Source organism: Choloepus didactylus, chromosome 1 (assembly GCF_015220235.1).
Source record: "Choloepus didactylus isolate mChoDid1 chromosome 1, mChoDid1.pri, whole genome shotgun sequence".
NCBI classification, from domain to species: domain Eukaryota; kingdom Metazoa; phylum Chordata; class Mammalia; order Pilosa; family Megalonychidae; genus Choloepus; species Choloepus didactylus.
In genome coordinates, this window is record NC_051307.1 from 238477432 (window position 1) to 238491716 (window position 14285).

The 14285-nt window shown below is 44.6% G+C and overlaps 1 protein-coding gene across 1 annotated transcript in view; it reads left to right on the forward strand.

The window, feature by feature from the left end:
- Positions 1-11535, forward strand: part of LMCD1 (LIM and cysteine rich domains 1) — a 63335-nt gene extending 51800 nt beyond the window's left edge. The window contains exons 5-6 of the mRNA XM_037800891.1: positions 8936-9151; positions 10884-11535. Coding sequence (XP_037656819.1) covers positions 8936-9151; positions 10884-11042 — 375 coding nt within the window. The 3' untranslated portion in view covers positions 11043-11535. The remainder of the gene's footprint in view (positions 1-8935; positions 9152-10883) is intronic.
- Positions 11536-14285: the final 2750 nt, after the last annotated feature.

The following is a 14285-nucleotide window of genomic DNA, read 5'->3' on the forward strand; positions in this document are numbered from 1 at the left end:
AAATAACCACAGCTGTTTTTCCTTCTCAGCTTGTGGACCTTTTTGAGGAGAGCCCATCTTGGCACACGTGCTTGTCACAGCTGGATTAGAGAACACCCCAAGCTGAAGCTCTCTCTCTTAGAAGTGTAGCACTTATGAAGCCTCCCTGGTTTTATTTCCCCCCTTCTCCAAATAGAGAGTATAGGAGATTTACTTAGAAAAGTCTCACATTTTACCTCGCATGGCCAAAAGCCCCATATTTTATATAACCTGCCCCAGGAGGAGGGATAAGGTGGGATGGGGGTTAAAGCATTTTCCATGGACCAAGGCCTAGCATGTGTTACAGACCGGGAAACTGAGGCTCAGAGAGGTCTTGCCCTTTGTCACAGCCATGGCACTAACTTCCTTCCAAAGCCTGTGCCCCTAACCATTGCACACCCAGCCTACCCGACACTACCGTAAATAACCTCAGGAAGACAAGATGGGGGTGGGCAGCAGAGCACAGGAATGCTAAGTTCGCCAGAGACGACATGAGGCCAGAAAAGAAAAAGAAGAAAGACTCTGGGATACATGAGGTTGCAAAGCAAAGAGGGTGAATAATCACCATAAGAGGAAATGGGGAGATGCTGTTTGTAAATTGTTGAGTATTTGTGTTGGAAAGAAACCAGCGTCTGAATTCAAGGCCCTTGTGTTAATATTTACTGTAGTGTTATAGTGAGATTTTCACAAGGCACTCTGGGTTTAGACTGGGTAGGCCTTCGGATAAGAGCCTTCCAGAATAAAACGGCCAGATTGGGAAGGAACTTCTGGCAACACTGATAGAGGATTGCTAGTGGAGAGGGTTATTTGTGTGTGCTGATCCCTTTCTGAAGGCTGACACAGCTGGGTCCTTAGAGAAAGCTCTTTGGGCGTGGAACTCTTGACCGCTGTCCTTAATCTGCTTTGCCTAAAACACTTTGTGTTTTGGTTACTTCCATTTCATAAGTTGTCATCATTCTGTGTGTCCACTTTTCATGTTTCTGTTATCTTATGCTGCATATCAAACCACCCAAAGCTTGGGGGCTTAAAACAACATGTATTTTGCTCATGAATTAGCCTTTGAGGCAGAGCCCATGGCAGGCTGCTAGTCTCTGCTCCATGTGGCATCATCTTGGGCAGCTGGAGGCTGGAGACTGGACCAACAGGGGTGTGCTGGGGAGCTCCCTCTCTGACTATATAGTTTCTCCACCCGACCACCCTAGCATGGAGGCCTCGGGATAGTAGGACTTCCTTGGTGTCAGCTCAGGGCTCCCAATATGTGTGAACTGAGAGAGCCCAGTGGAGGCTGCATTGCCTTTTATGACCTACCCTCAGGAGTTATAAAACATCGCTTCTGCCATATTCTGTTTTATAGAGGTGAGTCACTGAAGCTAACCATATTCCAAGGAAGGGACTTAGACTCCAGCTTGGTAGGAAGAATGTCAAAGAATTTGCTGACATGATTTGAACCCACCATGACTGAGGGATTTAACCCAGCAGGGTCTTAGCTTTTGAAACAATCGACTCAAAAATGTTCCTCAGCTTTCTCAAAGCAGGTGTTTACCATGGCAAAAGCCCAAGGTACAGAATATCAAAACCCTCTCATTCAGACGCCTTTAATTAAGAATTTGTTACATTTGAATGGGGACAGGGCAAAACTTCACTGGTGCAGGATAAAACCACATTTGTTACACCTATGGAAGAAAAGTTTGTCCCACACCCCCTCTCCACCAAGGGGTAAATAGTTTGTGAATCAGGTTATGTGGTAAATATTGGAAAGATTTTCAGCCAGCTCTGGTTTTAGATAATTGGAAGGATGAAAAAGAACCAGCAGATATGCTAATGATAAATTCTTTTACTCTATGCCTTTTGAAATAGACCCAATGAACTTACACTTGACCATCATAACAAGGGAAATAACCTGAGAATGACATCACACTTTCAGAAAAATAGCCTAGAAATTGAGCATTTCAGGAATTCAAGTTAGCTTTTGCTGTAACTGAACCAAATTGGTGCTATCAGTTTTGCTGAGCTCACATATAAGGTCGATTTTTAACACCGTTGAATCAGTCCAGGTTCTGTAGGGAAACAGAACCATCAAGATATATGAGTGTGTAAGAGATTTATTTTAAGGAAGTGGTTCATGTGATTGGGAGGGGTGGCAAGTGACCCACAGGCAGGCCAACAGGCTAGAAATTCTAATAAAAGTGATGCTGGAGTCTCGAGTCCAAAATCCATAGGGGAAGCCAGCCGGCTGGAAACTCAGAGAGGAGTAGAGGTTATGGTCTTGAGGCAAGAATTTCTTCTTCCTCTGGAACCTTCAGTTATTTGCTTTTAAGGCCTCCAACTTATTAGATGAGGCCCACCCACATTATCAAAAGTAACCTCCTTCAAGTCAATGGATTGTAGCTGCTAGTCCCATCTACAGAATACCTTCACAGCAACCTCTAGGCCAGTGTTTGACCAAGCAACTGGGCACCATAACCTAGCCAAGCTGACACATGAAATTAACCATGTTAGGTGTACAGCCGTGGTTCTCAAGTGTGGTCCCCTGACCACATCAGCATCCTCTGGGAATTTGCAAATTCTGGTGCCTGACTTGAGACCTACTGAATCAGAGACTCTGGAGGTGACACACAGCAATCTGTTCTAATACGCCCTCCAGGGGATTCTGAGGTCTACTCAATTCTGAGAACCACTGTCTCAAGGGGGTGGATTTAGAGAGGAGAGGAGCAGGCCCACCAAGCTAGGGTCTAATTGTAGCTGGGTTGGGGTGGTAACAGATGAACAGAATAACTCACACAACTCAGTTCTCTGACCTTGCCCAGATGGGGAGAACCAAGATGTGAATAACCCCTTGGTAGCTGACATGCTTTTAACCATGATTTCCATGGTGTCATGAAAAGGAAACTCAGGCCTCCAAATCAGAATCAAACCCTAATTCCACATGTCTTTGTCATCTTGGGGAAGTGGTTTAACCTCTCTGAGCTTTGGGTTTCTCATCTATAAGGGAGGCTGAGGGAAAAGTAATAGGAGATTTTAGTTAATCACTATTGAACCCTATTATTAAGTCTGTTAATCTCGTTATCTCATTTAATCCATGCAACAACCCTATGAGGGTGTTATTAGTATCCCCATTTGATAGGTGAAGAAACTGAGGCACAGAGAGGTTAGGTAAATTGCCCAAAATCACAGTTATGAACCCAGGCAATCTGACTAGAGAGCACTCCTCTTTTTTTTTCTACCTAACACTTTCCTTTTTAACCACATTCAAATATATAATTTAGTGCGATTAATTACATTCACAATGATGTGCTGCATCACCACCATCCATTACCAAAACTTTTCCATCATCCCAAATAGAAGGCTTGTACATTTTAGCCTTAACTCCCTATTCCCTACCCCCACACCGTCCCCTGGTAACCAGTACTCTAGTCTCAGACCCTATGAATTTGCTGATTCTGATGATTTCATATCAGTGAGACCATACAATATTTGTCCTTTTGTCTCTGGCTTGTTTCAGTCCACATGATGTCTTCATGGTTCATCCATGTTGTCCCTCGTACCAGAACTCCATTCCTTTTTTTGGCTGAATAATATTCCATCATGTATAGAGAATTCCCCTCTTACCCATTCACCACAGTTTAGAAATTGCAAACCTCAGTACCAAAGATTGTGGTTGGAGAATAAGTTTGCACAGAAAAAGGCTCCCGAGCAGGGGCTGTGCATTCTGACTCATGGTTGCCAGCCTGTCCCTGGTGGCTGAGGGTCTACCACCATCCATCTCTGTCCAGTCTCCAGGCTGACACACTCAGGACACCCTCATGGAAAATAGCTCAGAGACCAGATGAGCAAATTGGTTCCTGACACATGTTGACAGAGCTCATTATGCAGACATCTTGTTTTCATAAAATGTCAGTGACATTGTTTGCTAAAAGGGCCTGGCTACTGGCGGTAACGGGCCAAGAGCCAGGGATGCTGAGGAGAAAGCGAGAGAACAGACACTCCCCTGAGGGGCGCTTGACAGATAAGAAGGTTGAGATCAAGATCTGTGAGCACAGAGCTCTCTTTCCTTCCTCCACACTGCCGCCAGAGTCGGCTCCCTACAGGATAAATCAGGACATAGTACTCCTCACCTCAAGAACCAGTAATAGCTCCCCATTGCCCCCATGTCCAACCTGGAGCCTGGGTTTAAAGCTCTACACAATCACTACAAATTGCCTTTCTGGTATCATGCCCCTCTACTTCCTTCCATACATTGCGGAGTGCCAACCGATGCTCCCCATACAAATCCCGGCACATTTATATCCCTCTCCCTTTCCCTACTTCCATGTTAAGCAACATCTGGAAATTTGGAGCTGGAAGCCCCACTGCCTTTGTGGTGATATCCATCTAGATGTAGTTTGGTTGACTGAGAGCAATTTCCTTTTGTGTGGGAGGAAAAGGGCTGGAAATTTCATTCCACAGAACTTGGGAGACAGACAGACAGACTGAAAACTCGCTTCTTGCTCAGATGGCCCTTGCCAAATAGTTTACGGTTCCCAGCTCAGCAGAAGAGTGGGTGAGAATAAATGGGTGTTGATTCATCACTTATTTTTGGTCTGGACCCTCTGATGAGTGCCAGGCAGCTGGGGACTCTGTCATATGAAGAGGAAGAGGGTTTTCATTTTTGGTGGAGGCTTCACACAGTTCATTCGTGGGCATAACTGAAACCACAAAGCTAGCACATTCTGGGGAACATTATCAGGCAGTCAGGATCCAGTTCAAAATATACTCAATTAGCCAAATACAGTCCTTATCTAGACATTCATTCGACAAGTACCATGCTTAGGAACAGCTCTCAGTGCATGGGCATTCTTTGTCATTTGGTTTTCCTTCCCGATTTTTCACCATTTTAATTCTTATTTCCCCTTCATATGCAAGAGTTATTTAAGTATACTAAATGTGGAGACTCTTAACATATGCCTCCCCAACTTTACATGGCAAAACAATAAATATTTTTATTTTGGCTGACATATAGTTGGTGGTTAGGAAGTTTAGGGTCATCATCTAAATCCAGGGTCAGCAAACTTTTTCTGTAAAGAGCCAGATGATAAATATTTTAGGTTTTGTGGGCCAAGAGCCAGAATCAATGATATCATTTAGATACTTTAAGTAAAAAGAGAGAAAACCAATTTTAGCAAAATTTGTATTGATGACATTGAAAATATAATAACAATTGAGCACAGTTTTTTGTAACACAGGTCTATTGGGAAAATTGGAAATTTTTGGAGAAAGAAACATTTCACTTAATTGGGGTTCAAATGTAAAATCCAGCTCCCGGTCATATAAGAACAGGCAGCGGCTGGATTGGGCCCGGGGGCTGGAGTTTGCCCAACACCTAATCTAAAGGCCACAGGCCGTAAAAGAAGGAATCTTAGCTTTGAAGTCAGGCTTGGCCCATGTTCAGATTCTAGCTTTGTCTCTTATCAAGTGTGCATTATTGAGCAAATCACTGACTCCCTCTGAACCTCAGTTTCATCATCTCTAGAAGGGGAAATAATGTATTTCCTGAGAAGGGGAAATAACTCCTAGGGTTTCTGCAAGGGATTTTAATAATGAATGCAAAGTCCTGAGGGGGACAGAGAGATGACCCTGAGGACACAGCAGCCACCACCACCACCATCATCATCATCATCAGGGCTTTGAGCTCTAAAATGGCTCAAAGGATTTTCGGGATTGAGAATGTCAAAGTCCCATTCTTTGGGGGATTCGAATAGTCACTTAATAATTGTGTGGTGGATGAAGAGTTGAACAGATAAGTGGATGAATGAATATTTAGCAACTCTCTCTGCTCCTGGAGAAAGGGCAGAGAAGTGACATCTTGATATCTCACAGCCCAGTTATCCCAAGAACTCTTACCCTCCCCACAAAGTCGTTATTAGAACTGAAGCTAAAGAGCAGCATGAGTTGAGTTCCGCTTCTGCCCGTGGTTCCTGAGCCAGCGGTGGAAATGTTACTGGTAGTAAAAGGTAGATAAGAAGAAATCCCAGATGGACAGGGGAGCAGAGGCAGCCAGGAGCTGGCAACATTCACGGCCTTCCAGGGAAGTGGCTTCTCGTGTCTGAGCCATTGGGCATGCCTTTCTCTTTGCTGCACCACAATGTGCTCTCCTGGGTACCTTCCTAACCCCTCCAACTTCAGTCTCTCCCCCAGACCCTACTCAGTTCCCACAGGAAGCCACAGAGTCAAGGGTTGAAATTTGAGTTCCAGTTCTTCTTGACTGTGCTCTTTGGGCAAGCTATTCCATCTCTCTGAGCCTCACCTTCCTCATCTGTAAAACGGGTACATTCCATGTGTACCTGCATTACCTACTCAGAGGACAGCTGTGAGGATCAAATAGGAATGCAGCTGACTCCTAAGCCCCCAGGACTCTGAGAGGTCTCTCCTGAGTCCCCGCTAAAGCTCTCACTTCTCCAACCCCATACCCTGTTATTTTTTCATAGTATTCATCAAACGCTGTAATTATCTTGTCTGTTACCTATTTCTTTTCTGCCACCTCACCCCCAGTCTCCTCAAGGGCTCTGACCTTACCTGTCTCATTTGCTGCTGTGTTCCCAGCACCCACCACAAGGCCTGGCACACAGTAGGTGCTCAGTCAGCATTGGATGAATGACTGAAAGGCAGGAGTGTCATGAAAGCTCTCAAGACCTATACACACAACTCTTCCTGCCTGGCTCTCTGCAGCACTTATGGTCTAAACCTGCCTGAGATGTAGACAGGTGGCCCATCCACTAGTGTCTTCCTCCTTCAACTGTTGCCTCCCCAGGTTGGAAGCAAGGGGTTGGAGGGCAGAAGCCTCCAAATAGTCATTGTGCATCTACCATGTACCAGACACTGGGGGGTGTATACTGAAGCTAGCATAATTGGATATGGCTCCTGCCCTCAGAGTGCTTCCATCTAGAGTGGAGAGAACACACATCAAAGAATCCTGCAGATAAAGGGAAGAAGAGGAGGCATAATAACCTGCAATGGATCAGAGAAGTTTCCCTCAAACCTCTGGTCTGAGATCCAAAGAATGTAAGGAAGTTAACCAGGCAAGCTAGAGTGGGAAGAAGGTTCCAGGCATCCTAAAAAGCATGTGGAAATGCCTCGTGGCAGGGTAGAGCATTCCTTCATTCAGCAACTCTTGAGAGGAGAATCCTTATGTACCAGGCACTGTGCAGGGTGTGGGGTCAGAGCAGTGGGCAGAGCAGCTTCTCCCTGACCTCTGCAGCTGACTGCCTAGTACAGAAGACAGGCACAAAGCAAATGCTCACACAGATATCCCAAGAATAATGCTGGCTAATGTGCACTGAGTGCAGCTGTTATACCATGTGGGATTCTTAAAGGGAGGTCAGGGAAACCCTTGGTGGTACCCAAGATCACTGTGGGGAATCTGCAAAGTCAAATTACACACGGGTTCCAAATAATTTATATAGATACTTTGCCCTCAAGGAGGTGGAGCTTCATTCCCCACTCCTTAAGTGTGGGCTATGTGCAGCGACTTCCTTCCAAAGAGTGCAGTATGGAAGGTGGGGAGAAAGAGTAACTTTATAGCAAAGAAGCCTGACAGTCACGACCTCAGCCAGATGATCGAGGTCAGCATCAAGAGTGATGTCATGTTGAAAGCAGATGGCCTTGATAGCATATGATGAGAATGGCCCTTTACCTCTGTCATCGTCTTCCCAAGAACACATAACTTCAGTCTAATATGAGAAAAACAGCAGACAAATCCCAGCTGAGGGACATTCTGCACAATTCCTGACCAGCACTCCTCAGAACGGTGAAGGTCATCAAAGACAGGGAAAGTCTGAGAAACCGTTAGAGACAAGACAAGCTCAAAGAGACATGATGACTAAATGTAATATGGGATCCAGGATGGGATCCTGGAAGAGAAAAAGATATGAAGTAAAGGAAATCTGAATAAAGGCTTAGGCTTAGTTAATCATAACATATCGATGGGTTAGTTAATTGTGACAAATGTACCATATAAATGTAAGATGTGAATAATAGGGGAAACTGGGTATGTGCTATGTGAGAACTTTGCAAGTTTTCTGTAAATCTAAAACTATGCAAAAATAATATTTTATTAAAAAATAATCATGCATTGGCAAAAGAGCCATTCAAAGAACAAGATGGACCAACAGGTTTTAATTTTAATGGAACAAGTATAAAAGGTTCATTGAGGTGGTTTCAGATTCCACATTGCAACCAACTTTTGGGATACTACCACTTGTTGAATATTGATGTAATATCAAAGAATATCCACAATTATCTGTAAATGCCATTAGAATATTCCTCTTTTCTAATTTCATATCATGTGAAGCCAGATTTTCTTCATATAAAAGTCAACCAAAACAATATCATGCAAAAAAAATTATGAATGTGGAAGTAAATATGAGAATCCAGCTATCCTCTCTTAAGCTTCTTTTAAGGAAATTTGCAAAAATGTAATGCAATGCCACTCTTGTCACTATATATCTTTTTGTTTTGGAAAATATTGGTTATTTTTAATAAATATTTATGTTAATATATTATAGATTTCTTATTGTCATTTTTAAGTGAGTTAAAATATTTAAAACTTTTTTCAGTTGTCATTTCTACAAATATCAGTAGATGAACAAAAACTCTTTGGGGTTCTCCGTATTTAAGAGTTCAAGGGGTCCTCGGACCAAAAACATTGGAGAATCGCTGAGTTAAATAAAGACTTCATTTAATCCTCACAATGACCTGTCAGGCAGGCAATTTCCCAATTTACAGATGGAAAAAAAAACAAACAAACAAACTGAGGAACAGAGAGGTACAGCAACCTGCCCAGGGTCACTGAGGAATGAAAGGGGCGGAGCCGGGGTTCTAAACTACATCTCTAAGCTGCGCTGACTGCCTTGGATCTCCGGATCTTCCCTCTCCCTTCCAGGTCTGTGAGCTCTGCAAGGGAGTGGCCCCGGCCGACAGCCCCGTGGTCTACGCGGACAGGGCGGGTTACAGCAAGCAGTGGCATCCGGCCTGCTTCGTGTGCGCCAAGTGCTCGGAGCCGCTGGTGGACCTCATCTACTTCTGGAAGGGTGGCGCGCCCTGGTGCGGCCGCCACTACTGCGAGAGCCTGCGGCCCCGCTGCTCCGGCTGCGATGAGGTGAGGGCGGCGGGGGCGCGCAGGTTGGGAAACTGAAGCTTAGGCCTCGCTTCGCTCTCTCAGCCTCCGTTTTCTCCCTTGCAAAGCCGGGCTGCTATTCGTTCCCACCCCTGGGATTGCTGGTTAGAGTCCTGTCCTTATCACACTTCTGGAGTTTAGTAAATCCTTAGAACGTCAAACCTTGAATGTGAGATTGCCACGTTCAAACCCCGCCTCTGCGTTTGCCGTGGGACTTCGGGCTGGTTACCTAACAAGCATGGCTGTTTTCTCTCTTATAATATGGGAATGATATTGGTACACATCCCATGGAGTTGCTAGGAGGATAAAAGAGAAGATGCATGAAAATGCCTAGCTCAGGGCATGACCTACTAAATTATAAATGGTAGCTGCAGTTAGTCTCATAATATACAATATGATATGACATAAGTATAATTATAACCAAATAATACAACATAATGCAATACAATACAATGTAATAGCTAGGGATGTTAAGAAAAGGGTTCAACTTTCCGATATGGGTTTGGACCAGAGGAACTCTAAGGTATATGAATAATGTCAATAATAATTATGACAGTAATCACTGTTTGCATGCCTTTGGGGACAGGAAACTCACTACCTTCATCTTTGGCACATACAGGAGTTAGAAATGCCTTCTTCATATTGAACCAAAGCCTGTTTCCTCCCACCTTCTCTGTAATGGTCTCCAAATGAAGTTCAGGAACCACAATCCTCTTACCTAATATCTGTGTTATAAACAATACTAAGAAGGAAACGCTCTTTTAAAAGGGCTGTAAGCAGGCCTGCCCCCTAACCTCCGTTTTGTGAAAACAACAGTATATGCTATAGACTAAACACATATAGTCTACACTGTTAGACTAACCTAGAGTAAACAAAACTCCATCCTTTAGTAGGCGCTTACAATGGGTCAGTAATTTGCAACATACTTTACATGTATCAGGCCACTTAAATGTCATAACAATTCTCCAGGTAGACACTATCGTTATCCTCAGCTTACATTTGAAAATGTGCAGCTCAGAGAGGTCAATGATAATAATACAGCATTGACTTTGTGTCAGTGACCATTCCAAGGCTTTCAGATGTATTAGCTTATTTAGTATTCATAAAACTCTACGAGATTGGTAGTGTTTGCATCCTGTGGAAACTGAGACACAGGGAGATTAATTTACCCGAGGTCACGAAGCCAGTAAGTGGCTAAGAAAAAACTCATACTCAGTTCCTATTTGACGCCAAAACCAGAAGGCACATTTAACCAGCATGCTATAACACTCTTTCTGAGCCATATATATATATAAAATATATATTCCTAAGTATCGCTTTATTTCAAGCCCCAGGGACCCTAAGCCTTCCTGCTCCTGATGACAGACTACTGGTGGCACCTCAAGCTTAGCCGTAATTAGGCTGTTTATCCTGGGTGTGTAATCCCATCTCAGAATACAACCAGGCTTTGATTTGACTCAGAGAATCAGAGATGCCCAATAAAAACCAGCCCATGAAGGAGGATTTTTTTTTTCTATTCAAGAAGCAAAATGTAACCAACTTCCCCAAGTACAATACTCACTGTCTCAAGTTTATATCAGATGTCTCCACTGAGGCACTGAGAGGTCAAAATGAGAATGGGGAGGGTGAAGCACCATCCCACAACTTGTCCTTGTACACTCTCTCTACTAGGGACAAAACCTGAGTCACACGTTTCTTCTGCTCTCCTCCCCAGATAATATTCTCAGAGGACTACCAGCGCGTGGAAGGCCTGGCCTGGCACCGAAAGCACTTTGTGTGCGAGGGCTGCGAGCATCCGCTGAGTGGCCGGGCATACATCGTCACCAAGGGTCAGCTCCTCTGCCCAACTTGCAGCAAGACCAAACACTCGTGAAAGGCTGCCCACCCACAGCAGGAATCCATAGGACCCCAGCGAGAAGGAGAGCCACTGTGAGCTGAGGTCATCCTGAGGTTGTGATGCCACAGTCAACAAGCAACAGAAACACTGATTTCTTTTTTTCCAGTGGGAGTATATATAAATTTTTAGGTTGGGTGGTGGTGGATTCCTGAGGGTCCGTAGTTGCAAAGCCAGAAACATTCTGAGAAGTCTTTGGATGGAGTTATTTTTGTTTCTGTTGATGTTTTCCCAGCTACAACGAACTAAAGGCACAAAATGGTATCCGGTAAGGCATCGCTAGGAGGAGTTTCCCAGAATGCAATTCTGAGCGATCAAATCACGTAGCTGTAGGATGGGCGTGCTTTTTCCGTGAACATGGGAGCCAACTATCACTTGTTGTCTCCTTTTCCAATGGAATTTGAATTTAAAAAAAAAAAAAACTTATTTGGCATGAGCAACATATCAATAAAAGTTTTATGAATTCCACAGATACCCTTATCTAGTTATTTACATTGCGGCAGTGATTTTACAGGATCTGTTTTACTCCGTGCCCTGGATGCTGGTGCTGTCAGGAAAAACTGTAAATGCTAGGGAGCTTCTTCTTCAATCATGTCTCATCAGACTTCTTTTGGGAGTGCAAGTCCTCAATGCAAACCTCCCACCACCCCACAATCAGGAACACCCCCAGATCAATGTTGGAAACATCATCACTTCAGCCTCACGGTTTCATGGTAGACCAAAAAGTGGCCCCCTGGGAAGGGATGAGCTACTTTTTAGCCAGGCACCCAACTCACATGCCCTCACTACCCAGGCAGGGAGAGTGCTGGGGAATAGCCAAACAGGACCACCCAAGCTCCGTCCGAGGAGGGGCTTAACCAGCAGGTGCCACGTGGGACATGGTGACCAGTGTGGACAGATTTTAAGAAATACGAGATTTTATATGAGAAATCTTCTAATTTTTAACTGTCACCAACTGAATATTGAATAATCCAAATAACAGATTCTCTGGGCCAGATTTGATCTCCCTTTTATGGTGTCTGTGAGCATTTCCTAGCCCTCAAATTCGTTTTCTTCCCGTAATTTCCAAGAAAAGACATGTTTTTCTACTGGGGATGTAAGGATACATAGATGCAGGTCCGAGGAGCTCACAGTCTAGTCGCAATGTCCTTTCCTTCTTACCACTTCTCTATCTATTGCCAAGTTTTTTTTATTTAATGACCTTCTGTCTCTTGTCTATAATACCCCCATCTGTGTGCTTTGCGATTTTTTCCAAGGCCTCTGTGATAGCCTCCTGTGGTGGTTTTCTGCATCCAGCTCCTCTCTCCAATGACCCTCAACTTCCCTATCATGTCCATCTTCTCAAAGAGAAACACTGAGTATGTCTTCCTCCACCACCCTCCATGGCTCCCCATTGCCTGTCAAGTTAAGAACAAGTCCTCACCCTGACATTTGAATTCTTCTAAAATTTATGTTTACTGTTTTTCTAGCCTTAGAAACCTTTATTTCCCTTGAGTTCTATTTCCCTATTTCTCCAGGACCCAAACAATTCAGAAACTCCCTTTGATCAAGGCCTCCTCTGTGCTTTTTCTGGTAATGTTCCAGTCATCTAAAGGCCAATTCCATCTGTTGAAATTTCATTTCTACTTTAAGGCACGTCTCGAACATAACCTGCTTCTCAGACCCCTCCCTGAAGCACCAGTGTTCACTCATTGATTCATTCCACAAATATTCACTGAGCACCACAGAGTTCTAATTCCTACGCTAAGTACAGGGGATACAGTGTGCACAAAAAGAACCATGATCCCTGCCCCCACAGTTTTACAGTCTGGGGGGGAAACAGACCTCTGGCAAATACTCCCACAAGTCAATGTAAAATTACAGCTATAGTGGCTGCCATAAAGGAGAGATCCATGAAGCTAGAATGCATATAAAAGAGTCAGGGATGTCAGGAAGGTGCTCCTGGGACACCTGAACTGAGATCTAAAAGAAGAGTTGACTCTAGGTAGGCAAAGGGACAAGGCTGATGGTTGAGCATAGACACATGAATGGCATGTGCCAAGGCCCTGTGGCTGGAGCAGCACAAGTTTATTCTACAACTACATACTGGTGTTGGCAATGCAGTGGTGAACGTGGCCCATGGACAGGACTGAAGGACGAGCGGGGTGGTAGGAGCACAGAGGTGATGGGGAGGGTGGCACTGAGGCATGGGAGGTAGGCAGCCTGCTCCAGCTTTATGGGCAACAGCAAAGACCAGTCTCTGTCCTAGAAGCAACGGAGCCTTCAGAGAGTTTCAAAGGGGGCACAGCTTAGGCAGGGGGATTATCAGATATGCGATCTCTCCTCTGTCAAAAACTCAGCACAATACTTGGATGACTTTGTTGTGATCCCCCAAAACAGACCTCAGTGGGCACCACTCAGAGCATGCTCCTGCCTTCTCTATGAGCGACACCCCAAACTTGCACCTGACCCTCTCCTTCCCATCTGATTGACCACTGAGTCTAGTCCCTTCTCCCCCATCTCTTCCATCCCCGAGGTCATATTCTACTTTGAACTTTTTTCTTGTCCAGACTAACAAGTCTCCTAGCAAATCTGCCTGCCACAAGCTCACCCTCTCCAGGCACTGCTGCCAGATGAATCGCTAAGAGACACAACCCTCACCGTGCTGCTCTCCTCCTCAGAAACAATCGAGGGCTCCCTGCTGCACACACAAAAGAAAGTCTAAACTTCTTAGCTTTGCAATCAAGTTCCTTAATTTTTCTGGTCCCAACCCACCTTCCTACCTGCTTCCCTTTCAGAAGCCAAATGAGCACCTTGCAGGTCCCTGTATATTCTCCATGATTTCCCCACCTCTAGGCCATGACTCAGGCTGTTCTCTTTTCCCAGAATTTCCCACACTGGGCTTAAGTGATGCTTCTTCTATAGAGGACTGAGATTCTATACCAGAAGTGGAAGGGTATGTGCTTCAAAATGTTGAGACTGTTAACTCCTGCATGATTTTATCTTCCACATCATCAAGAAGAGCAGCTGACATTGCAACCACTCACATTCTCTAGGAGGACTTTCCTGAGCTTACCCTCACCCTGGGGTGTTTTAGTTGCCTTTGCCTGTGCTCCTATAATACCCCAGACTTACAGTGATCAATACCATGATTCTACTATGTTATAATGACTGGAACTCCTGGAAGATCATCTAATTATCCCTGTTTCCCCAACTCTTAGTTCAAGGGCTGACACACTTCAG